This window comes from Apteryx rowi, unplaced genomic scaffold, assembly GCF_003343035.1.
Source record: "Apteryx rowi isolate R43461 unplaced genomic scaffold, aptRow1 scaffold_118, whole genome shotgun sequence".
In the NCBI taxonomy this organism is placed as follows: Eukaryota; Metazoa; Chordata; class Aves; order Apterygiformes; family Apterygidae; genus Apteryx; species Apteryx rowi.
Genome location: NW_020447397.1, coordinates 337582 through 363810, shown reverse-complemented (window position 1 = coordinate 363810; position 26229 = coordinate 337582). Strand labels below are relative to the sequence as shown.

The 26229-nt window shown below is 40.4% G+C and overlaps 1 protein-coding gene across 2 annotated transcripts in view; it reads right to left on the bottom strand.

Annotated features, from left to right (window-relative positions):
• Positions 1-4847: 4847 nt before the first annotated feature.
• Positions 4848-26229, bottom strand: part of SASH1 (SAM and SH3 domain containing 1) — a 128877-nt gene continuing 107495 nt past the window's right edge. For both annotated transcript variants that reach the window (XM_026083832.1, XM_026083839.1), the window contains exons 14-20: positions 25436-25605; positions 24157-24366; positions 23312-23462; positions 21087-21200; positions 11957-13095; positions 10206-10337; positions 4848-8708 (exon numbers count right to left, since the gene is read on the bottom strand). In XM_026083832.1, the coding sequence (XP_025939617.1) occupies positions 8448-8708; positions 10206-10337; positions 11957-13095; positions 21087-21200; positions 23312-23462; positions 24157-24366; positions 25436-25605 (2177 nt within the window). In that variant the 3' untranslated portion in view covers positions 4848-8447. The remainder of the gene's footprint in view (positions 8709-10205; positions 10338-11956; positions 13096-21086; positions 21201-23311; positions 23463-24156; positions 24367-25435; positions 25606-26229) is intronic.

Genomic DNA, 26229 nt, shown 5'->3' with positions numbered 1-26229 from the left:
CAGGGATCACAGAGCTGTTTTTGTTCTTGCACATACTCAAGTGAGCACCGAGTGATCAGCCAGAGAACAAAACCTTGACAAAGCCTTGGCTTTGACCTTCTCACACACAGAACAACTAATATGACAATAAGTTGTGCTTGCAAAGCTGAGAGGAGCAAGAGACTGAATCTTGGGCTATTATCTATGCAGACAAGCACAGACAAATGCATTTGTTTTGATCTTGCTACGAAATGTCTGTGGTTGGGAAGCTCTGCCTGCAAGGTTGAAACACTATACGTTGCAGACACTCTTATCTGCTCCAGGGGTGGTGAATCTACATGCCAACAAATATTACACGGGAGCTTGTGGCATTGCTTTTAAGTTAATTTGCATGAATCCTCATAGAATCAAGTAAAGCTTCCTGTATTCCTGAAGCAAGACACAACTGACCAAATTACTAAAATACACACAAAAGAAAACCAATCGAAGTATTTTGGCACACTGGACTTGTTTCACAGGCTTTTACTATGTGCCAGAAGACAAAACTTGACCCATGCTTGCATATGTATTACAAAGCAGCCTCAAACCCTCTCCAGTTTTGTCATCAGGTTGGAGATGAAGAAACTCAGAAGGCAGCAATTGTACCCAAAGAATGTGCCAAATCCAGCCCTTCGGGGGGGGGAGGGGGGTAAAAACTCTCTCTAAAAGGGAAGGGGCTTAATGAAGTGAGAGCACCTTTCATCTCTCATCTCATTTCATTAGATGACTTTATCAAGCACCAAAGTGAACTCAGTGTGTGTTTGAATTCCTCTTAACCATTTTTCTGCTGCTCAGCAACTGCCCTGCTCCAAATCCAAAGCACGTTCTATGATGTTTATATTTTAAAGTTGTAGAGCTAGGGATGGAAGAACTTCATGAAATAAGGCAAATGGTACAAATACGTCCTGCAGGTTCATTTAAGAAAATGAACTGGAAACATTGCACAGGCCAAAATACACAAGTTTTCCATCAGTCAATGAACTGGTATAAATACAAACTGTGTTATAAACCCAGATCTGAAAAGGATCCTGTTCAGTGTTTTAGGAAATGCCACAACAAATGGATATGGAGTAGACCCATATCTTTCCAACCCTACTGTATTCTGCTTCAAGGTAAAACTCTGACTTGGCATTAACTGAGGCTTATGTCCTGTTAGATGTGCTATTGACAACCTAAGTCTCCTAAAAAAAAAGCTCTTTGCACATTTTTTTTTTATTTTAATCCTGAAGAAATGTCATTGCATGGGAACACCAAAATGACCATGCTGCAATGGAGGGAAATAAATTTTTCAGCACCAGACTTGATTCTCAGGACTTTCTCCCCACCAGTTTTTTAGCACTGTGAATGGGTACAACAGGGAATGCACTATCTGAAATCTGAACTTTGCATTACAGTGGGATGTAAGTAGTCCTGCTCATCATTATTATCAAAGAAGGTTTTCCTAATGTAGCATCTCCTGCGGATGGTGGGTAATTCAGTGCCACTAAAAGAAAACAAAAAGGTGTATGGTGTTTGCTTATAGTTTTGGAGTGCTTGGCAGCATTAGTAATCTTGTTTTTGGATGGCCACTGTAACTTAAAGACTTATTCACAGCTCAGGGTACATTAGACAGTCCACAATACTGTCAATTCTTTTCTTTTTTAGCTCTATAAAATTGCTAAGACTTGAATGGACCTCAAAGATGAACTAACCTCACCTCTTTGTACCAAGTGAGTTCCAGTGGGGATTCTGGCATGTAGACATGACCGTGAAAGAAAGATTACCTTAACACTGTTAGTACTCTGCAGGAATGGCTTACCTTGTGGTTGAGTTCACACACTTTTTTAAAATCAATATTGAACTCACAAGAAAGGCAATAAATTTTCACCTTTCAAGACAGCGAAACGGTCATGAGTAGCTTTTTTTGTTTGGATAACTGAAAATGAGCCTCTTAAATCAGAACTTTAAATGCGAATGTTAGTATTAGAAGACAGCTTACCCATGCTTTGGTAAAACACAAAAAATTTTTGATGGTCATTTTTAGTTCCTGGTGACAGTATACATTCAGTATCACAAAAGTCACTGGAGCCAAACAGCGAAAGAAATAGCAGCAGCATGATAATATCATTCTTAAATGTGTCCCATCAAGGCAGGGTTTGCGGACATAGATAAGGCTATTGTTTGAGGAAACTCACACAGCTGTATTTGATTTTTGTGGCTAAATGGAGAAATATAACTTGTGGGACTTTCAGAATAAAATATGCCAAACTAATGAGTGTCGAACTTGTCAGGCATGCAAAAAAACTCTGCTTACCTGGGATGAGACCCGTCTTGGAAAAGCCAGGACTATAACTTCCTTCTCCAACCCTGTGAAAGACTTGTATCAGATATGGAGAGGTGAAAAGACTGGATCCAATAAACAGTGAAGCTGTTCGAATTGCAAAACTGTAATCCAAATTTATCCTTCCCTCCTACTGAAGCCTGTCTAATCTTAGAAGAAACTAATCCCACTAGATGTCTTTCTGCTTGACCTTAGACACCTCGGGTTCTCATGAATTCCCAGAACCAGTCCAGCCTGAGCATCACAGTTCCCTGGAAGTAAGACCTATGGCTTCATTCTATTCTTTGGAAGACTATTCTTCTTTGGAAGAATATTAATTCCATAAACTTCCTGAAAAGTTTCGAAAGAACTTTTTTTGTAGAAGAACATCGTAAGCTCACTTGCATGTATGTGTGTAAAAATTCCTCTTCTGCAGGGAGACGGGCCCAAATTCATTGAATTGACAGAACTGCACTGATATCAGAGCTATGGGATGAGGCCTTGAACATTACTGGTATACTTACGTACGTTAGCAGAACCATGCAGGCATAAGTTCAGCATAAATTAATAGTTACAGAATGAAGGAAAAAAAATGTTATATGCATTCATGCAAAAAAAGACTGTGGTACACACAAAGAGGCAACATTAAGATCTAATGAGACTTTTACTTTATATTGCTTCCTGATTGTTAAATGATTAACCTTTAGTAGTCTCATGAGGTAGGTCTGGTGGAATATATGTAGCATTACATTCCTAGCTCTTAAATCTCCATGGCCTTACATGTGAACCTTCTGCTCAGGGATAAAACTGCCTTTTAGAAGAATTGGTACGGGGAATTTTAACAGGTGCTTCTCCCATGTCTTTTTTCCAATGCAAACGTTTCATTGTAGAGAGATAACTTCTAGAATATAGGGATAGGTATATACGTGTTTGAGTTTTTTTCTGTTTGTTTTGGGCAGTGGCCATGGTGGTTAGCCATATTTGGATCAAACAGCACCAGCAAAATGCTGAGAGCAACAGATAGGGGCTTTGTGTTTCAGCTGCTCCCAAAGCAATCCTGGACCGTAGCAGCCTTGGAAGGGAAGCAACACTCCTTCCAGATGCAGAAATGGCAAGCGCTCTGGCTTTTCATGTTCTGCATTTGTTTTGTTTTTATTTCTGTTTTGTTACTTGAGAGACTCTTGGAAATGGCCTGTATTTGAGCCAGCTGCAATCCCTAGAGGCTGTTTGAATGCTCTTTTCTAGCTAGCAGAGCAGTGCCCTCTGGTGCACAAGCACAGCAGTGGCCTGGTCCTCAGCTGAACTGAAAGACAAAAATAGAGAAGAAAAATTTTAAGTTCACATTTGACATTTTTACTGCATGCTACCTAATTCCCATGAACGGGTTGCAAGGTTGGACAGTTCTGATGAGAGTGTTTGCCGAAGGGGAACTGAGGATTCAGCTGTCTGGATCTAATCCAAGAGATGGATTTTTAGTTTGTTTTTTCTCCTTGCTTCACTTCCAGACTTAAGATTCCAGCTAATGAAGACTAATTCAGGTGCAGTCCACCCTGGTCACTTTGGGCTAGATCCATAAAAGGATTAACTTTTAGGCACGGTGAGCTGTTGCCTAGTGGATTTGACAGCAAGGGAGCTAAGCGTACCCATTAATTACACAGTAAACTTAACTAGACCCACACATACCTATACACTAAGCAAAAAGTTGCTTACGTTAGCCAGAAGGAAGTGCTAAGCAAAGGCTGTGTCTTCAGCTGCCTTTTCCCTAACATGTGGACACAGGCACTTTATTATAGGCTGCAGGGATTACCTAACTTCTCAGGAGTCACAGGCAGCCTCTCGAGATGCCTGTGTCACCCCAACGATGAATTGTAAGTCCATGAATATGTAAGTGGAGCTGAGTTTGGAAACCAGGTTTGAAATCCCATCTTTCAGGCAAGAGCTGTAACTGCAACACCATAAAGTTATGTTCATGTGCCCTTTCTTTGGTTTCACCAATATTTAATTATTCCATGCAAAGTGGGAAAGTGCCAAAGGGAAAGCTTGAGAGACTTCTCTCCCACAACATCCTAAACCTAGTAGCTGGACGTTCATGGGATATAAAAGACAAAGATCCAAATCTTCTTAAGCAATTGCAAAACAAAGGTTGTTCAGAGCACTGACTTTGACAGGGAAGAGGAACAGCGGATTATCACTGTTATGCTGCAGTGCCCATGTCTGCCCATGAAACTCCAGAGTTCACTGAAACCACAGCAGGGAATTTCAGACACTGCTGAAGGTCTCTATCCCTCCTAACCACATTTGGATGGCTGCTCCTAGCCCTTGATTATCAGGGCTTTTTACCTGTTTTTATTCCTTTTTCTCCTGTTGTAGGTCTGTGTTGAGAATGTTTACAAGGTGAGGAACCACAGGCTTGGTATGCTAGAGAGAGGTGGCCTGGGTTACAAGCAAAATAATTAAATATCTGGACGTTGCTACTCCACTACTAACCAGAAGATCTCTTAGCTAAAGTAAAAACAAACGAAAAAAGAGGGAGAGACCAAGGAAATTTATTTACTTTTTATCTATGAACAGTATGACATATAATTATAGACATGTTTTGATACACAGGAAAACCCTTTTGTCAACCATTTTTTTGCTAAATGAGACAGCACAATAATCTTTACACATTCATATTTTGTTTTTTCATTTTTTTTTCTTTACAGTACACAGCTTTCTTGGGTTGAAGCAAACTGCAGGACATATTGAGTACTGGTATATTACAGCTACTTACATCATTTAAGAACAGCAAATGGAGAAAAATAAGTTATTTAAATATTGATTTCATATACAGAAAGTGCAACTTTGTTAGTTGTTACATAACTTGCTTGTCAGTTTTGATTCCCCAGAGGGTGTCAGTTAAAGATAAAAGTATCTTGGACCAAAAGTATTATTTATTCTAAAAATAATACAGTACAGCTGCACAGCTGTGACTTGGTGAATCGACCACTATTGCTGCTCTTAGAGATGATGACCTATTTGAATAACGCAATATTTAATGCCTCTGATCATGCTCCCAGTTTGCATTCAAAGCCAGGCTCATGAATGAGCACAGGGAACTAAGGATGTCATTGCTATCTGGGTAGTAATAGAGGGTTATGGATAGAAGTTTACAGTTACAAAGACATTCAGTAATATTTGTGGCTTGCTGCTTCTATTGTTAAATAGCTACTCAAGTTACAATGGTACAATGGATAGATACTTAACATCATTAGCCTGAGCAGAGCAGAGCAGATTCCAGCAGCAGGTTTCTTTTGTGCTTCCCAAGAGTCAACAAGCAAACTTCTGCTTAGCGCACTGCGCTTTGCCAGGAAATGGTAAGAGGTTATGGCTCGTCTACTGCACCACCCCACCTGCTCAGGGAATACCACAGGTCACTGCAACCACAGCCGGGAAGCTCAAATACTGAGAAGCTTAAGGCTTTTTTTAGATTAAAATATAAACTAAAATTATAATTCAAATAAGACCACAGAGCACAGTCTTTAGAAAAACAAAACAAAACACAAAGCAATTATTAAAACTCAGAACTCTCAAACTGCTCAGACTAGTCCTGATGGGTGTGATTTGGTTTTCCTGGGCTGCATAATCATTTAAAAGCCAAGGACTTTACAAAGAGTGTTTGGCACACAGGTTCAGCTTAATATCAGGAGAACTACAGTAATAAGAGAGGGAAAAGTAATTAATACGGGAAAGCTTTATCATTTGACTTGCCTTCCCTGCAACATGAGGAATTTTTTTTTCTCTTTTATCGTACATGACCAACTTGGACTTTTCCCTTACCTGGGGGATGCTGCCATCTACTTATTTCTACTAATTTCTGGTCCTGGCCAGCCATCCCAGGAGGTCTCACTGCTCCTTCCACCTCCTGCTTACTGATAGTTTCTATGTAGGCCTCAGAGCAGAACAGTAGGCAAATTATTATTATTTAAAAAATATTAAAAAAATTCTTTTTTTAGATTTTCACCAGCTGTGCAAAACACCTATGCCATATGTTTTGTAATGCCGTCATAGTAAAACATACCAGTTATCCACACACTGAGGAGAACATTACAGAAAAGGACCCAGAGGAGCTTTGCTTGAGAACAATTAYGAGTGAATTAGTTAACTTCACATGATGGTGTGCTTACTTATGTAGGCAGAATACGCAGCTGATGCTAAAAGTAGTAGAGGGTGATGAAATCTGAAACTAGGAAAGTAAACCTAACACCTATCAATTCCATCAGGAGCCAAATTAATTATCAACTGCACTACAACATAGAGTTCATCTGATTCAAACCACGAGGAAGTGAGGATCATTTATAGAGAAGAAATTAAACAGCAAGCACAATTTTTCACTCATTGGTCAGAGAGCACTTTATCAGGAAATGTGTCATTAGCTCCATTTAAGGGTGGGATAACTGAGGCACCAAATAGTGAAGTGACTAGCACAGTTTTACACAGTAAGGTGGTGTCAGAATTGATACTGGAAATGGGCACACTTCCTGGCCCAGGTCTCTTTATGTACCACACTTTACCTGCCAATGCAAACCTTACTCTGTCTTCCATGGAGCATTTGCACTACAAGAATCTAAAGGACACACTGTGTATAGATCCCCAAAAAAAAGCTAGTTACATGCTGTTCATGATAATCTGTATTTGGTATATAAAATGTGTAMCCATATAGAAAAATAAAATCTGTCATTAGCCACATATGTGAATGGAATGTTTTACACGGATTTAGGCAGAAAAATAGCATTACATCATGAAAAAATGGCTCACCACATATGCCAGAACAATACTCTTGTCCGGTGAGAAGAAATATTAACACTCAGTCATGAGGGATATCAACTGTTGTAAAATCACAGTGTAATTCATATATATAGGGTCTGGGTTTTTTTTTTTTTTTTTTTTGTCCATGCAATGGAATTACTGGATGTGATGATTTCAACAGGACACAGTTTGCTGTTTCAATGCATTTTATCTCCCACAAGCAAATTTTCATTTGTAGAAACCCACTGTTTGGAATCGATATGGTCAGGATACCAAGTCAAAGCTGCAGCATAATGATTGACAATATAACACAGTACACAGAATATGATTAAAATGAAAAGCAGTTACATATATACAAGGCAGTACATCTTGGAACAGTTTAGTAATAACAGTAAATGTAGACTGTAGTGAACAAGAAATTAGCCTGAAAACTAAAACCTAGCATAACCCTGCATTTGTAAAAGCATCTCTACAACATAGCAGATGTTATGATGAGGCAAATTATAGAAGCTACTTCAGCTGAAAATCACCCAAAGTGCAACTTAAGGGTGACAGGTTGAAGCAAGGCTTGGGAAACATGAATACAAATAAGTGAACACTAGATAACTGCTTACAAGCTTATTTTAAGGCAAATAAAAAGCTGATTGCTAGAAAGCAGTTACAAACATGACCTCAGTTCTGTACAAATAAAAAAGAAGCTTTCTGACTCTCCTCAGGTTAGCTGCAGTGGAGTGACAGAAATGGACCATACTGTAAACTAATTCCAGTCTATTAACTTTGGCCTAGCTAAAGGCTTTGTGGCATGTAGGGACCTATACCAAGCAACAGTGAAGATGACCAGAAGGATATGCATTTAGCTCTAGATTGCTAAAATAAACAGAAGGCATTTGCTAAACAGCTTCTACTGGGAGTTGCACCCTGGCTTGTACATGGTCTTTAGGACTTTAGGTACCTGGAACCTCGATGTACAGAAGGCCCCCAACCTAAGAAGCTCGCCACAGAAACAGGGCCTATCATTATTATCGCTTTGACAAACTTGTGGAAAATGTGCAAGGGCCCCTTAATTTTGTGAGGCTGTCTGGTCTCAGAGCAACCCTGTGCACTTTATGAAACAAAAATACTTTCCAGGGGAGCAAGGAGGGAGGGAAGTACCACATCTGTGTTACCTGGTGGTTGCTTCTCTTCTCCTTCAGCTGCCAAAGACAGCAATCTCTTGAAGAAGATATCTGCCTGTCCTTGGGAGCCACTTCCTTGATCCCTTTAGCTATGTGAAGTAATTAGGGCAATACTGGTGCAGGAAGAAGCAGTGGGTTCTTGACCAGGCAATGCCACATTATGGAGCATGTTAAATTGCCTCTGGATCAAGAGGTTTGAAGAGTCTTGCTGCTGCCAGGAGCTTGCTTATGTGCCTCTCCTCTGTGATGCCAGCTTCTTGAAGGCAAGTTTGTGACAATGAAGGCACTTTGCTCAGTGTGTTGAATCCTGCTTCTGTGAGTGGGCTGGAATACATAGGTAGACCAATGGAAATCAGCCAGTCAGATACAGAAGTGATAAGTCCTGGGGATACAGGTTTTCGGCAAATTTCAGTGAGCCCTCCACTTGGAATCTGGATAGAAAGTAAAAAAGAAAACAACCCTTAATGTTAAACATAACTGCTTCATTTATTTCAAGTCTTCTTTTGTTTTTCTTCCAAACTGGTAGAGTTTGATAGAGGATGTTTCAGCTTTTCTGGTGTCACATTTGTCAGTATGAGACTGCTCTGTGGGTTTAAAGGCTGAGATAACTTTGGGCATTGTCTTTGGGAGCAGGAGCAACAGCACCAGTTTTGGGAACACAGATGCAGTGGGCAGTATCCTGTTGTTTGAGCAACTGTCATATACCATTTTCAAGTAACTTGCATGCATTGCTGATTTCCTACAAATTTTTTCTAAGCATCAATAGAGAAGTGCCACCACTTTCAGAGAGTCAGGCACGAACTCAAGATCTGTAAAGGCAAGCCCTGCTATGGTTGCCAACCTGCACTTGTTCTGAAGACATAACAAATCAATGTATTCATCTTCCAGCATTTCATAACTGCTAAATTTTAAGCCAAGCATAGATCTACCTTCAGGTGCACACTCTCTTACAAAGTCAAGCGGGGAAAACTGACCATCTATCTGGCCAGCCTTCTAATTGCTATCATTGATTGGAACACAAGAAATCTGTGAGACTCCCACTGATATGGCATACTTTTTCTTTCCGATTTATTTGCTGTTACTAGAATCACATATCTTGTCCAACTAATGGTTTGCACTAGTTGTACTCTTGGGACAATTCTTCACTGCACAGAGCACTGTCTTCTTCAGCAAAGTGTGTTCTTGAGATACTAAACTGACTTTTCTGTTCAATCAGGAGAAACTGTGGACTCATTTTATTTCTACATGTTACTGTCTAAAAGTAAGTGTGCAAACTGAAAGAAAGTGCCAATAGAAAAGCAGTTCACGGAGAGGATAGCAAGGGCTAAACATGAGAACAGTGTACCTACAGAATGTTTTCATTAATACTTCAACATGAGACAGTCAGAAATACCCAGTGACAAGGCTTTCCAGACTGATCCATTTCATTTATTACTGAAACAACAGAATACCAATTTTGCCTGCTCCCTTCTCAACACAGACCAAGTCCTCTTACAGAAGGCCATGAGATTTTTTGATCGTTTCTCCCTCCTGCTTTTGCTAAGGAGAGGACAGGAGTGGAGAATGGTATGGTTTGAGAAATGAACACGGGATTTAAAACCTTTTAGATTTCTACACTGAACTGTTTAATACAAGTCATCCTCAACGAGCACCTCTCTGCTATGATTGTTTGCAGTCTCCTTGGACATTCCAGGGACTCAATGGAGAGAGATGGCTATCAGCTCTTCCTTCCATTACTAACTGTCCACCTTTGGGACAGGGGGAGGGACCTATGCTCCTGTAGCGCCCCAACCTACTCCATACTTGCCAGGTTAACACAGGGGGCACTTCTGTATCCAGAATGTTGCAGGTATCTCCCTTTACCAGTAGTCAGTCCTTTTTAAAAGTCTGCTTGTAATCAGGAAACAGGTGCTTATGGAAATACTCACTGCCATGCGATGCTGCTTCCTCAGCTGCTTTACCCGGATTTGGTCCATGTTTGTGGCAATATCCTTTTCAGATTGGTCTAAGTCTTCAGAATACCTCTGTACCAAAGCCTCAGGAATGCCACAGCGACCATGCTGCATGTTCCCAGCCAGCCATGCAGAAGAGAGTGATAGGTCAGAAAAGAAAAACTGTGTCAATACAGATCAACCAATGCAAACAAAGAGAAGTGTGGGGCGGGAGCAAACAGGAGTCTTCCTCAAGATTCACAAAAAATAATTTTACTTAGCTCTAAAGGATGATGGTAGGGAGGAGCTAAAAAACCAGTAAATCATCAACGAGCCTTATAAAAGATCAGTTCCAGCCTCACTGAAATCAACAGCAAAATTTCTATCAACTCTAACTGAACTGGGGTGTCCCCAAAGGCTATACTAACCATTAGCATTTCTGGTGAAACTTGACTCCAATAATCTACTGAGTAGTAACCCATTTTGGTAATCAGAAATCTTACTGGATACTTTATGAAGGTTTGGTTTAATCAGTTAACTGATGTGACCCTTTGCTCCACCTGTTTTCTGGTTCTTTTGAAGACTGCATGACAGAGGGAGGAAGACTCTAGCAGTAAGGGCAGGGCTAGGTTTCCCTGATAGTTTCTAGTCCAGTCTCTAATCTTCACTAGAAATGCAAAGAAGTGACAGGGCAGTTTACATCACAAAACTTTTCTTAAGTTGTTATTTAATTTGTTCCCATCTCCTTTTTTTTTTAATTTGTTCCTCACCTGGGGACTGATAATCTTTCCTCAAATCATGCTGATCTCTGTTCTTCTTAGAGTTATATGCACTTCCTACCAGAAAAGGACATTGGTAAACTAATTCCTCCTTATTCCTATGCATTATGTCCTTGAAATTAGGCCACCTATTTTCTGCCTATATTGCAGTTCTGTTATGAAATTTTCTGAGATTGATTCAGAACACCTATCCCCAGGCATCACCTAAATGCAGGAGACATCTGATTCAATCATCAGCTTTATTTGAATCTCAACATACCCTAGGCATCAGAAGTTGTAGGCTTTTACAAGCTTAGTAACATTCTCCTCTGTGGCATGAGATATATCAAATGCCAAAACTCGACTCAGCTTTTGAAAGGGGCCAGAAGCATAAAATTCATGCAAGTCTGCTCATGGCTCAGTTCTACTTGTGAAGGATGCAGGAGATGAGGGTTCAGAAAAAGAACAAACAAACAAGCCTTATTTACTGATAAGGACACTTCTCCCAGTAGATGGGGAAATGCTGTGTTCTGTTCTTCCTCCTAACAGTGTTTACGCATTTTAGCTGATGACTATTCCATGAAAACTGACAAAGCAGTCCCCAAAGCAGGGACCTAGAATGTGGGACTCCTTCCTTCCCAGAAAGACATCCTCATCACCAGGCTAGCAAGTCAGATCCGGAAGCAGAAAACCTAATCATGACTTCCTTTTCAGCTCCACTTCCACAAACTGGCAGAGAAGGATGCATTTCTATGCCCAGCACCACCAAGGATTTAGAGGCCTGAAAAGATGAAGGCTATAAATAGGTCTGGGATCCCTTCTTTCCCAAACACAACTAAGGGTTACTTTAGGGGTAAGACAAGAATAGGTAGAGAAATTTACAATTTACCTAGGCTGGTTATTTGCAAGAATGATCAGACATGATAAATGAAAGAATAGCCACTGGAACACTAGCAGAATAAAAACGTTGAAGCAGTGCCCTCCTCATACCTTGTCTGAGTATGGTTCTTCAGTAAGATCAATGTCTTCAGACTGCAGCTTGGTTTCTATTACCATTTCCAGATCTATTCCCCTGCTACAAGAGATTTTCCTTGCTGAAGCAGAACCTAGCTTCATCACGTGCTGCTGAACACTAGCAGTCTCTGGGAGCTCTGCCCGCCAGGGTGGCAGTGGGCTAGGAGGGGTACTGGGGTCCTGTTCAGAAGACATCCTATGGACAGGTACTCCATGACAATCAATGTGACTGGATGGGCTGGTCTTTTTTACTGGCAAACACGGTGCTTCTAGACTTGAGTGGTTCCCGCCTACAGTCATAGGAGGATGATATAATCCATTAGAAAGGCGTTCTCGGCATTTTTTGGCAGGGACTGGTGGCGGCTGAGAGGGATTTTTTGGTTGCATTCTGGCCTCATTTGTGCCTCTTTGCTCAGCTTCTAAACCTCCCTTGAGGACTGGAGCATAATCAGCCCGTGCAAGGTCATGAAAGCCCTTACTTTGTACTTCCAGAGACGTCCTTGTTGCAGGATGTGTCACTAAGGCAGGCTGAGCTTCACAGTTTTTCAGGGGGAATGGAAAAGGCTTTCCACCTGCAGTCTCCATTACAGAACAGTCCAGTTCCTTAGCTCTTCCCTTTTGAGAACCACCAGCTCCTTTACTCTGCTTAGGCATCAAGTCATCTACCATACAGCCACCTCCACGGGACTGAGGCTGCAGGGCAGAGCCAGTTTTCTTTTTTGCTATACCCAGTGAATCCTGAGGAAAAGAGTCTACTTCCTTGCTAGTTTCCTGTAGGTTAGTGTTGGATTCTCCCTGGAGATCATCCAGCGAGTGAGATCTTGGCCACATATCCACTCCCTGGGTGCCATCCAGAGTTTCACAGCTCCGGCAGACAGCAACTGGTAAACTTCTGCGGTTCTTCTTCAGACCCGTAACAGCTGGAGGTTTGATAGAGCTCTTCAAAGCACGATGTGTGTAGCACAGCCGGGTTTCTTTTTCCCCTTGCTGTAGAGTTTCTACTGACTTGGTCAGTGGAAGTGTAGGGTACTTTGACAGCTGGTTTCTGTTAAAGTCCTCAAAACTATGCTCACTTGCTGATTTTGAGGGCAGAAGACAGGTCCGTCGAGTTTTACCTACAGGCAAATAAATAACAATACAGCATTTTTTTAAAAAGCTCCTCTGTGTACAAATAATGGATCACTATTAAATGTCTTTGAAACACAATGATTTACTCTTCTTTTTTTCTGATAACACTAAATGTACAAGAATTCTGTGCCATTTTAAGCATATGAATTTGTGAATTTCAGCTTTATTAATGAAGAACTGGTTAATATTACCAAGTAGGGAAAATATATTTATAATGATTATTATTCCCCACCCCCTGCAGTTTGCAAAGCTCTTTAGTCTAGCCCACTTAATAAATCTTTTTCAACATAGAAATATCCTATATTAGAACTGATACCTTGTATCAGTTATACAAGCTGATTTGACTCCATGCAGAAATAACTCAAAAATCTACCTATTTTTCACTTTTCTAATTAATTTAGCATATTGATAGTTATGTTCATCTCCTAATGAAATTTAGTAGGCTTACTCAATGTTTTTGAAAAAAGATACTGTTTGTTAATTTTAATTACAACAAAATGTGCTACCAGTGTTATTTCATGTTTTAAATGAGAAGCTAACTATTTGCAATGGCAAATCAGAAAGCAAAAAGGTATTAGGAAGGTGACTGCACCATTCCCTTTATAAAGAGACTTTCAGGGACAAGAGGATTTTATGGAGCAAGGTCCTATATTATGAAAGTGTTTCAGAAGGAAGTTTCAAGTGTGACTAATCCTAGCATTAGTCTCATATCATAGTGTTTTATTGGAGTCGAAGGTCTTAGAGATGTGGTGTTATTGTTTTAGTATAACCATTTAAGAAGAAACCACACAAATCAATATGAATCAGATGTTCTATATGAGTTTTATTTGTATACTTTGAGAAATGCACTGCCACTTTTAAACAGTGAAAAAGTCCATTAAATCTGCTTGATAAAAAAATCCTGATCAAAGGGACTGAGATCATTAGAGTATTCACTGGTACGAAACACAAGGTCTTTTCTCAAATGCTCCATGGATTTTTTTGTTTTATGAGACAGAAGTAAATTTGTCTCAAAACAGACAACCTGTCAGAATGACATCACACCTGAGCAATTTTTTTTTCATAAGTGACTGATTTACTTTCCCCCACTCTAGAACAGGCTTTCTAAAATTAGGATAGATAGTAAAAGTAAAGTTTAGATTTTTTTTTTCCCAGTGGAAAAGATTGAGAAAGCAAATAGCTTTGGCTAAATGGTATCAAAAGTCAGTAATAATAGCCAATTAATGGCTGTCAAAGGACCAGCAACTTTTAGAGATCTGTGAACTTTTGCTTCATTCATTAGAATTAAATTTATTTCATGCACTTTTAAGAAATGGATGCTTTCTTTTCAAAACTTTACTCTGGAAGAAGCTAATGCTTGGTTTCTGAAGAACATACACTGCTTGCTTTGAATATGAATGCTAACACACATCAAGCACATGTTTCACTTCAGAGTATCCTATCTTTAGATTTCCTACCAGGCAAGGAAAGAACTTTTTAACCTAAAAGGGAAAAATAACTTGCTTTCTCTCTTTCTCTTGCCTCCTTCTCTGCTCCTAGAGTTTACAAAACACAGTATCCAGAAAACTAGCAAAGAAAATGGAACTGTTACATTTAAAGAGAAATGCAGAAAACCTTCCCCTCAAAGGGAGTTGGTCACCTTTAGTGGTACACTAACAAGGTTATTCTATCTAAAATCTGGATGTGCCTGCACTGATAAATGCAAGCATGTGCAAACTCCTTTCTCAGAAGTTGTAGAGCTCACAGTTAAACTCAAGCTAAATATTACTCTTTTTCCCAAAATGCTAATGAAAACAGACATATCACACATTCTGTTTGTTCCCCCACTACTATCTTGAGTCCAGGCAGCTCAAGAGAAGTAGCAAAAAAATTTGTGTGCGTGCACTTTCCATGGAGCTAGGCCTCTGCTTTCTGAAAACACGTTGAAAAGACATGTTTCAGAGATGTCACATTCATTTTTTAGTGCCTTGGGCACAAATGTGACTATGTACGGCATATGGAAAGAAGCATTCTCTTTTGATTATTCACATTTGCTAATACATGTCTGACATTCATCGTACTGTCTGGGACTTGCTGGGACAGCTTACATAACAAAATGCATGCATCTTCTTTTGAGTCTGAAACACTGATCAGGGAGTATACTGGCTTTAATACAGCACACTCAGGTCCCTCATTACCTAAAGAAAAGCTGTGAGAAATGCTACTGTGCAATATTAGCTCTGAGACCATAAGGGTATCTAGTAAACATCATTTCAGTTCTTTAGAAATGGAATGTGTCTGTGCAAAACCAGTAGCCTGGGAATGGGAAAAGGAAAAAGAAGAAAAAAAAAGTGAGAAAAGAAAAACTTTGGGAAAATGAAAGAAAATTTTTAGTTCACTTCAGCCGTGTTTCACATGGAAAAAAATTGTAGAAAAGGGGTGGAGGAAAGCTCAAGGCATTGTGTCTATAAAATAAATAAATCAACACGCAATCTTTAAGCTCTCATCTACAAAATGGTTTAAAAACATCTGTTAGAAAAAGTGCTGGGTTAAATACTACTGTTTTGCACAAAAGACAGGGGTTCAGAATGTAATGTCTCTTACACAGATTTAAATTAAGAGCAGTAGCAGTGGGGCCACTGTAATTTCTCCTTTTCTAGCTACTCCTTCCCTACCACTGTCTGATAGGATAGTTTCATTATGGTCCTGGGGCATTAAGAACAGAAGGTAACATTTCCTGAAAACAAACTTTTAAAATAAAGTTTTAAAGTTATTTTCATGAAGTGGGAACTGAGCTGTATAACAAATGTCCACAAATGTAACCTTCCCTGCCTATCTCAGAAAAAAATGAAAAAACTACAGGGGTTAAAGTTTATAGCAAATGTATAGCAAAAAACACATTTTTATTGTTAGCATGGAGGGAGCTGGTGGACATTATTGCTAAGCCACTCTCCATCATCTTTGAAAGATCATGGAGAACAGGAGAGGTGCCTGAGGACTGGAAGAAAGCCAATGTCACCCCAGTCTTCAAAAAGGGCAAGAAGGAGGACCCAGGGAACTACAGGCCAGGCAGCCTCACCTCCATCCCTGGAAAGGTGATGGAGCAGCTCATCCTGGARGCCATCTSCAMGCATGTGGAGGAMAAGAAGGTGATCRGGAGTAGTCAGCATGGCTTCACCAAGGGGAAATCATGCYTAACCAATCTGATAGCCTTCTVTGATGGAATGACTGGCTGGGTAGATGAGGGGAGAGCAGTGGATGTTGTCTACCTTSACTTCAGCAAGGCTTTTGACACTGTCTCCCATAACATCCTCATAGACAAGCTCAGGAAGTGTGGGCTAGATGAGTGGACAGTGAGGTGGATTGAGAACTGGCTGAATGGCAGAGCTCAGAGGGTTGTGATCAGCGGCACAGAGTCTAGTTGGAGGCCTGTAGCTAGCGGTGTCCCCCAGGGGTCAGGACTGGGTCCAGTCTTGTTCAACTTCTTCATCAATGACCTGGATGAAGGGACAGAGTGCACCCTCAGCAAGTTTGCTGACGATACAAAACTGGGAGGAGTGGCCGATACCCCAGAGGGCTGTGCTGCCATTCAGAGAGACCTGGACAGGTTGGAGAGGTGGGCRGAGAGGAACCTCATGAAGTTCAACAAAGGCAAGTGCAGGGTCCTGCACCTGGGGAGGAATAACCCCCTGCACCAGTACAGGTTGGGGGTTGACCTGCTGGAAAGCAGCTCTGCGGAGAAGGACCTGGGAGTGCTGGTGGACACCAAGTTAAGCATGAGGCAGCAATGTGCCCTTGTGGCCAAGAAGGCCAATGGTATCCTGGGCTGCATCAGGAAGAGTGTTGCCAGCAGGTCGAGGGAGGTGATCCTTCCCCTCTACTCAGCCCTGGTGAGGCCGCATCTGGAGTACTGTGCCCAGTTCTGGGCTCCCCAGKACAAGAGGGATGTGGCACTACTGGAGCAAGTCCAGCGAAGGGCTACAAAGATGATTAGGGGACTGGAGCRTCTCTCTTATGAGGAAAGGCTGAGAGAGCTGGGCCTGTTTAGCCTGGAGAAGAGAAGGCTGAGAGGAGATCTTATCAATGTGTACAAGTATCTGAAGGGAGGGTGTCRAGAGGATGGGACCAGACTCTTTTCAGTGGTGCCCAGAGACAGGACACGAGGCAACGAGCACAAACTGAAACACAGACACTTCCGTCTGAACATGAGGAAAAACTTCTTCACTGTGAGGGTGACAGAGCACTGGAACAGGTTGCCCAGAGAGGTTGTGGAGTCTCCTTCTCTGGAGATATTCAAAACCCGCCTGGACGTGATCCTGTGCAACATGCTCTAGGTGACCCTGCTTGAGCAGGGGAGTTGGACTAGATGATCTCCCGAGGTCCCTTCCAACCTCAACCATTCTGTGATTCTGTGATTTTTGGCAATAACTCATTCATATGAAAGTGTGGTATTGTTAAGCACTCTAATGCTTTTCATAGTGCTGTCAACTGCAGTAGCATCTCTGTTTTAACTGTGTGCAGAAGGACTTAGGTGTCTGGGTGAAAATGGAGATAACAAAGGAGGTCCTTATACAAAATGCCTGGAAAGTGGTTTTTTTTTTCAGGTTCAGGTTAAGCTACAAGCCTACTTTACGCTTTTGTTTAAAGTTATGGTGCAGTATCTGTTACAGAAAGCAACATCTGCCTCTCATGATACTTCTTGCAATTGGAATACAAAGAATGACCCTTTTGGTGCTCCGTCATCATCTGCCTCAGAAAGGAGAGATTGTCCTGGGGAATATTTCCAGAGGTACCAGAGCTACAGTGACAAATTTTCAGTGCTTCTCTCAATATTTTTTTCTGTGTGGAAGATCACGCTCAGAGAACCAAACACTCAAACCCAGACACAACAGAGTGCATGAAATGGCCTGTCCAGATTCCAGATTTTAACAACTTCATCTTGGCATTGCTTTCTGTGGCTATATTTCTGTGTGTTTCAAAGAGCTATACTGAGACAACAAAGATGATGGCACAGTAGACAATCCTAGCCTCATTGCTTTTTTTTTAAATGCAAACGAACTAGTAGAAATGCATATTATATTAGGCAATGTGGCCATCTCTTCTTTTGCTTCCTCTTCTGTTTAATTAGCAGTGAATGCCTGCAGAGTTAGGATGCCCACTTGGCACTGTGGAAATCTGGGCTTTAGTTTCTAAACAAACCAGGGAACATCACTATCCCACTTGATAAAGCCACGGTTTGTCTGCATCTTCAGCTCTGCACATTGCATGTGCAATTCTAATTTCCTTCACAACTCCTCCCTCCTTAAAAAAACTACACGGCAGAACGTGAAAAGGTTCAAAGAAGCCAAGGATGATCAAAGCGATGAGTGGCCTATAAGGAAAAATCAATAGGACTTCTCAGTCTAGAAAATAAATGACTTGGCAAGAAGTATGACAGAAGTCTATACAGTCTTGAGTGGCCAGGAGAAAGGGGACAGGGACTGATTTTTCAGGGCATCTTCCAGTAAAAGAGCATAAAAGGTTTACATGAAGCTAGCAGGAGGCAAGTTCAAAACACACAAAAGGATGTCACAGATACTGCTGGGTTATGGAGGTTGCAAGGGAGACCAGGGAAGTTCATAAAGAGAAACTGTTTGGGAAAAATAGACAAATATGAGGAAACCATACTTGATTCATGAAGTCCTTAAGTCACAAATGATTTGTTCCCTGAGAGTACCTTGGGAAGCATCAAATATGCTTGCTCTGTTCTCATACTCTTCTCTAGCTATCCGCTTTTGACCACTGTCCTGTTAGAACTAGGCTCTTGATAAGGTTTCTAACTGTGTCTCAGACAGACCACCTCTGCATGCAAAACAAGCCCAATAACCACCGTGCTGTCAGAAGTCTAAAGGATACCTGTATTTTTGCCTTGATCCAAACTGAGGACTGGACTACATCGACTAGTGATCTGATCTGGTATGGTTGCTTTCTGCTCTTATGTTCTTCCTGCCTAACACTGAGCAGGTCACATATTCTATGTTCCTTGCTCTCTGTAAATTGAGATAAAAATACCATGTTGTTTGTAAGTACATTGTGGATACGTATGAGAAACTTAAGCATTTCTGCAATGGGACCCAGATATGTACCTAAAAGAAATAGATCTGTACTGACATAATATGTAGCAAACCTTTTTCTATCCCAACCATAATAAGATCCCTGAAATTTTGAATTGATGCCAAAAGGTGCAAGTATTAGCCCAAAACAGGACACTATACTGGTCATTAAAATATTATGTACAACCCTCCCCAGAAATTGAAAGACCAATTTCTTAGAATGCATTTCCCCTTACAAAAAGCAGTTTATTATTGCTGATCTGCACATTATGATGTTTATACTAGACAAACGATTATCTTTATGTTAATAAATGAGAATCCAATATATTCTGGAAACGAGATGTATATAAACAACTATGGTTCGTGAACTTTGCAAAGAAGGTGGAGTGCATTTCAGATTAACTAGCCATGACAAAATCTCTGGATGAATCTCATACCAAATGTTCTTTTCATAATGGTTTTCAAAACAAGAACTAAATGCATTAGTGAACAAAAATACTGTAGAAATGCAGCAAGCCATAAATGAAAAGCAATATAAAAAGCATTAGTGATATCTCACATTCTGCAAAACTCAGAAATACTAGTTTAAATGTAAAAGTAAGTATCTGAGCAGACAGGCAATGACAGTTGCTTTCTAAAGATTTTATTATATTTTTAAAATAAGGAAAATGTACAGGCAGCAATTTAACTTCAGTGCTACAGCTATCATTATAATGGCACTGAGAGATAAAAAGGAAAGAAAATTGTCAGATATGCCATATATTTAGCTATGATTATATTCCAGCATGCCTACTGTATGGGGATTCCACGTTCAAGAAAAAAATTTTCTTTGCCTTTCAGGAATTTAGTAAATTGTGGAGTTAGGACATTTAGATTCAAAGCAAACAGCAATTTTCTTTCAATAAATGGTTATTTCTGAGTGGCAGATTGACAGAAAATGCACATACTCAGAGAAAGACATTTAGCTCATATTTTAAATTGGAAAAAGGGCTACTACAAGGGATACAACACCTCTATTTATTCTGTTCTTGGTTTCCTATCTACTTTGGATGAAACCAGGCAGTTTGAGGCCAAACCAGGGCTCAAAGGCTTGGATTGATAATGTCAAAGCAAGTGAAATCCAAACCAATTTAATCCATTTTAGTATTTCAGCCCTCATGGCAAGTTTACACCTTCCCTGAAATAAACAATTCTCAGTCAACACAAAAATCCAATTTCTTCAAAACAGAGAGAGTAATCTCTTATCATCTGCCTTCTTAATTTTTCACCCTTTCACTGATGCAAGACAAGGTCGTTGGAAATTAATATAAGTGGTTCTTTTTTTTTTCTTGCCAACTTTTCAAATAATTTAACTTGCAAGTGTTCATACAAAGGCCCTAAATCTCTATAGCTGGCTTCTGATCAGAGGACAATGCAACACACAACCTGAGCAAGCACAAAAATACTGCCTAAAATGGAAAATTTTCTTTTCTAAATAGTTTTTGCGCAGTTTTAGAATAAATCCTCCTAATCCCAGTGGAGTTCAGGCACTTTTCCATTGACAGTGCTCTTTTAGAAAGGGTTGTCTGAGTAGCACAAGACTCATGAGGCACAGCTGCACAAGACTATGATAGGGAATGGAGAAGGCTGGGGATGGCAGTGAGAAGGCCTGTTGTCTTAGGATCCCAAAAGAAAGCAGATGATTTGTGAAACATGATCTGTTTCCTACCAGTGCAAATAAATAAATTAGTAGCAATGAAAACCAGTGGCCCAAGCTAAGAAGGAAAGAGGCAGTCAGAGCAAGGGAGAAAGTCAAGTATGAAGTATCTCTGTGTTAGCTATGAACATGAGCAGAAGAAAACATACAAAGTCATCTACTGAAAAAAGGCTGTAAGGATTATGAGGCTTTTTGCCATCATTACTATTACCATTCTCCAGGTTTTCACTGCTCTCGTAGCAGCCAGAATCCCGAGGAGAACATCCAGTTAGGCCTTGACCTTCAATGAGAAGTTTCTCCTGAGATCCTGACTGGTCACTGTTACCTAGAGGAAATGAGAGAGTCCAGTGAAAACAGAGACAAAGAATCCAGTTGAACTTCTCAGCCTTACATTTCCAACACCTACATTATTTTCACTGTTATACTAATCTTATCAGACCACAGTTTAAAAAAGAGTGAGCATTAGGGACAGCCATCACAAAGGGATAAATAGCGTTGAGAAGTATTCATCTTGTTTTGTACAGGATTAAATACCAGCCTCAGCATGAGTGTCACGGAGCAGTGATGTACACAACGAAAGCAGAATGGAGCGTGTCCTTCTCAGCTGCCTCAGTGCCAAGCCCTGCAACTTACCTTTTAAGTGGCTATGGAGAGGGAAATATTATTAAACTGTGGAAACTTATTTAAAACAATGGTATCAAGGTTCCAAACCCCAAATCAAGTAAAAGAGAAAAAAAAATCCTGACCCTGACCTACTCTGCAGAAAGGACCAAGAGGAAGGATCAGGAGTGGGTCTTTCAAAGTCAGACCCCTACTAGCCCCTAATGAATGGGGAAAGGACAAGGGAGAGACTGGTGGTAAAAACGCCTGCCTTCCTCGCTCTGCGCCTAGAGCCAACACTAGTGTGGTGCAGACCGGGCTGCATAGGCTGGATTCCAGGAATTTGCCCATAGTGTTCAGTTGGAAATTATGCTTTTGTAAAGATCCTAAATCTGGAGCTGGAGAGAGAGAAAACCAACTCCATGATGCAAGCAGATAGTTTATGTTGTGTGGGTTGGGTTTTTTTTTCTGCAACAAAATGTCAGAAACAGCCATTCTGCTTCCTGTTCTGAGAGCCTGAAAGGTAATTAGGGAGTGGAAAGAAATGCTGCTGCCCCTCCCAGGTTCCAGCTGTCTCTTCTTCTCTTTCCTTTCTGCACATCACCCTTATTTGGGACTGGAATATATACTTTCCAACCACTACATCAAATAGTTACTCAAATTTTCAAACCAAATTGAAGGCCCCTAAAAAAATGATTTCTTCACGGAAGAGAACATTATAAGTAGGTCTGCAAATAACCAAGAGAGGTTCATATTAGGTGACAAGTAGCCACTCTTAAGCAAAAAGAATCCAAGCAATTCTGCAATTGCAGTTTTTTCTTTTGGGAGAAAGTCTCAAAGCCTCTTTGAGTAATGTGCAAGAARGGTACATGTCAGTGAAAGCTCAGGCCACACAGCACTATCCAGAGTCTGACCACAAATCTCTTTGTAACAGAATTAAACCTCACTCACTTAATAAGCAGCTGTTTAAATTGGTGCTATGGCAGTTTAAGCTAAATTGTAGGATTTTGCACGGAAGCAGCTGAGAAAGCCCTCACACAATCTATTCCACTAATTCTGCTCTGGGGACACTAAACTTCTGCTGACACTTCAGGATGAAGGGGGAATTCAGCACTGTTTTAGATTGCTGCAGTTAAGTGTTACATGGGTCTCAGTCCCTACCTCCAGCAACGCCTGCTTTTCAAATGGGTGATTCTACTCTGCTATGACTCTTGGCTATCGCACAGCCAGTACAGCTCCACTTTGTCCTGTGCACCAGAGGCCCTCTCCGATTTGACTGCCAGGGCTCATCCTGCTTCCTCCATCTTTGTAACCACTTGCTTGGGACCCTCTGGACAATGGGCAGAGTTGCACTGCTGCATATTAGACAGTTGTGCCACTGTCTTTTGCTCTTTGCACCTGACTGATAYATTTTTCTGCCTTTGAAAACTGCTGTATTGTCATGTTTACAACCTGAGGGTACCTGTACAATCCTACAGTTCAGAGTCCAAGGACCGTATGCACGTGCAGGTAAAAAAAAGTGAAAGTTTAACTCACATCACTTTTCCCCACAGCTCTCTGGGCTTTGATCTTTTTCCTACCCTTGGTAACCCCCAATCTCCTCTCTCTAGAGGAGACTTGAATAATTTGGGAAGCAGGGCCTACATAAACAAAGAATTCTGGTAGAACAAAAGCAAGCCTTAAGTCATTCCTCAAAAATCTGTGTGCTGTGACACAGGAGGACCATGGAAATAACTAGATTAGAAAAAAATATCAAAATCCCTGAACTGGTTTTGTGTTCTAAGGGGTTCTTGGCAGAGCTCTAGTAAACTTGAAAACCCCAAACAACCCACGTACTATCATATTCCTGTAAGAGTTCCACTGCTGTGAGGAGAACAGCTCTGTGCTCAGGATCTCGGATATTCAATTCATCCAAATCTTCTTCTTCTAAAAGCTTAAAGGTATCCAGATCTTCATAACCATTGAACAGAAAAGTGGGCATGTGCTCCTGCATAGAAGGAAACAGGAAAAAAAGTGAACTATAAGACAACAACATATCTATTCAACTTATTTTGGCAATAAAAATACTAGAGGAGATTTTCATTACCAGGAAAAAAGCAGTACTTTAGCAAATGCAAACCACTGCATAACAGCAAAATTACAGGATTATATATCGTATAAACATTAATCAAAGATTAGGGAGGTAGCTGTGCCAGCATTAGAATGCTGTACATATTTTTGTATTTAGAATGCACTGTATTAAATGCACTGGGTAGCACGCTATCCAGACACACAATATGGCATAGCTCTTTACTAATGGGTAGTACAAAGGATGAACTACAGCCACAGTGGTTTATCTCCAGCCCTTCCAAACAGGAATATGGAAAACAACTTCCTCCTTAAAGAGAGGGTAAGTATCATTATTTTATGCTTTCTGTTTGCTTTTGAAATGTGTTAGCTGGCAGCCATACTATGTAATGCTTTATGCTTTCTGAGTGCATACAGCTTGCAGCACCTCATCAAGCATGACAGGCAGTTCTGCCAGGCCTCAGCTATTTCTGCTCCGCAGCTAAGGCCTGATTCTACTAAGTGGGGTCATGTTTCTTAGGATTAGGAATCTGTTGTACAAATAGCAACTCCAAAGATGTGCCCCCTTTCCCACAAGCAAAATTGAAGGGTAAACAGAAAGACAGAACATGGACCTTTAAGTTGATGCGATCCAAGAGATCCTCAACAGACTTGGGCTGGGGTGGTCTGCTTTTCCGACGTCTCCTGGTGGGCCGCTTTGGCTTCTCTTCCTCTTCATTTAACACGTCCACATAGATAAACTTGAAAGTGCCAACTTTGTTGTTCAACAGGCCCATCCACGTGCCCATGGGGGGTTTGCTGATTATATCAATGATGTCGCCTTTCTGCAGACCGAGGAAGCAAGAAAGAAATTTAGGCATGCTTTCTAATGGATAGTCAAACAAACTGATCATTTTCCCCTAGTCTTTTGTGTACACAGAGCCTAGTCTACAGGAAAACACCCTTTAATTTTCAGGAGATTAACCAGACCTCTTGCAAGGATTTCTTATTTTATTTATTTATTTATTTATTTATTTACAAATGGAGAAGAAAGAAAAGGGAATCTAAGTGATTTGCTTAAGATCACAGAGGAAGTCAGTAGCAGAACCTGGAACAGACCCTAACTGTCAAGATCTGCAAACCCACTTACACCCCGGACTGCACCACTGCTGTTTCGCAGAGATGGCTCGAAGGTGTGTAACTGTCTGAAACTGGTGCAAATGAGAACAGTCTCAGGTGCAGATGGGCACAATCTGACATCAGATTTTCTGAGGAAAGGTGGTATATGAAGAAGGAATGCCACTGTATTGTAGCTTTTCCCACTACATTCCTGATTATATCAAAGAAGTGGATGTACAGTGGTCATTGTATCATTCAAGAGGTTGCCCTACTTATATCTGCTTTAATAAGAATTAGCTATCCTTGGAATTTTAAGTAATGAATGACCTGGAAGGAGTCAGATAGGCTGATAGAGTACTGCACAAATAAAAAGAACAAAAGTTGATATGCAGAAAAATTAAAGGGGACTAACAACACATGGTCAGCAAAGTAAGACAGTGTATGGAGGCTCATCCACATTCCTCCCAAAATTTTCAAAAATTATTAACTAATGGATTAATTCACAGAACAGGCAAATATTTTTTCTTTTTTTAAAATATCCTTGTAAAATTGCTTCAAGTGTATTTCCTGGGATGTAGGGAAATACTAAGAATTACTTAATTATATTCTATAATATTTTGCTATCATCCAAGCAAATCTTAAAGGTATCAGAATAAGACAGGTAGAAAGCCTGCAAAGAGCACATGTAAGCAGATTAAAAGACTTAGAATTGTAAAGTTCTTATGAAGAGCTTGTCATTAGGGGTTTTGCCAGAATAAAAATTAGACGCCCATTAAAAGCAAAAACAACTGATACCTTGAGCTTCAGAGAGTCAGTATCATAAGGGCTGGGAGTAAAATCAGTATGAACCCTGGCTCTTCCACAAAATGGTCCTCTGTAAGGAGGCTCTTCATCATCACCATCTTCAGATTTCACACTCTCCCTGTTGCTGGTTGAGGAATCTGTTGTGCTCACCGTCTGACCACCTAAGTACATGTGTGTGAGAGACAAAATATCAGTTTACAGAAAAAAATCTCTTTGTGAAGAAGATTCAGAAACAGAGACAAGACAGAAATCCCAGTTAGAGCTTCTTCAAAAATGGGACTTATTTCTACAAAACATTGTAATTAAAATTAAAAGTCCTTAAATGCTGTTATTTCTTACATTTATATACACATGATGGGAGGCTTAGTTAACCTATTTTACACTCCTTCCCAAATTAATCTCCTCGAAGTTTAATTGAGGAGTTATTTAATTTATGCCTTGTCTACGGTTCTTCACAAATGTGATCTGCCTGGAAAGTTTTGCCCACAAAAAACCTCAGTGAGAAAACGAGGCCACTGTATGAGAGCTCCAGAGTCCCAGCTACGTCCAGGAACATGGTTTTATGGTGACACTTTGTGTTGATATATTAAAAAAAAAAAAAAAAAAAAGATGATGATGATGATCTTCAGGACATACTTTCCCTGATTTAGAAATGGAGCTTTCACTTCACACTTTTTTCTAATAAGTTCTTGGCTGCTATTGGTCAGTAATTCATAGTGGAGTCCCTGCCTGGATCCTGCTTAAGCTCTGGTTTTTGCTAGAGACATTCTTAACTAGAGAAGTTT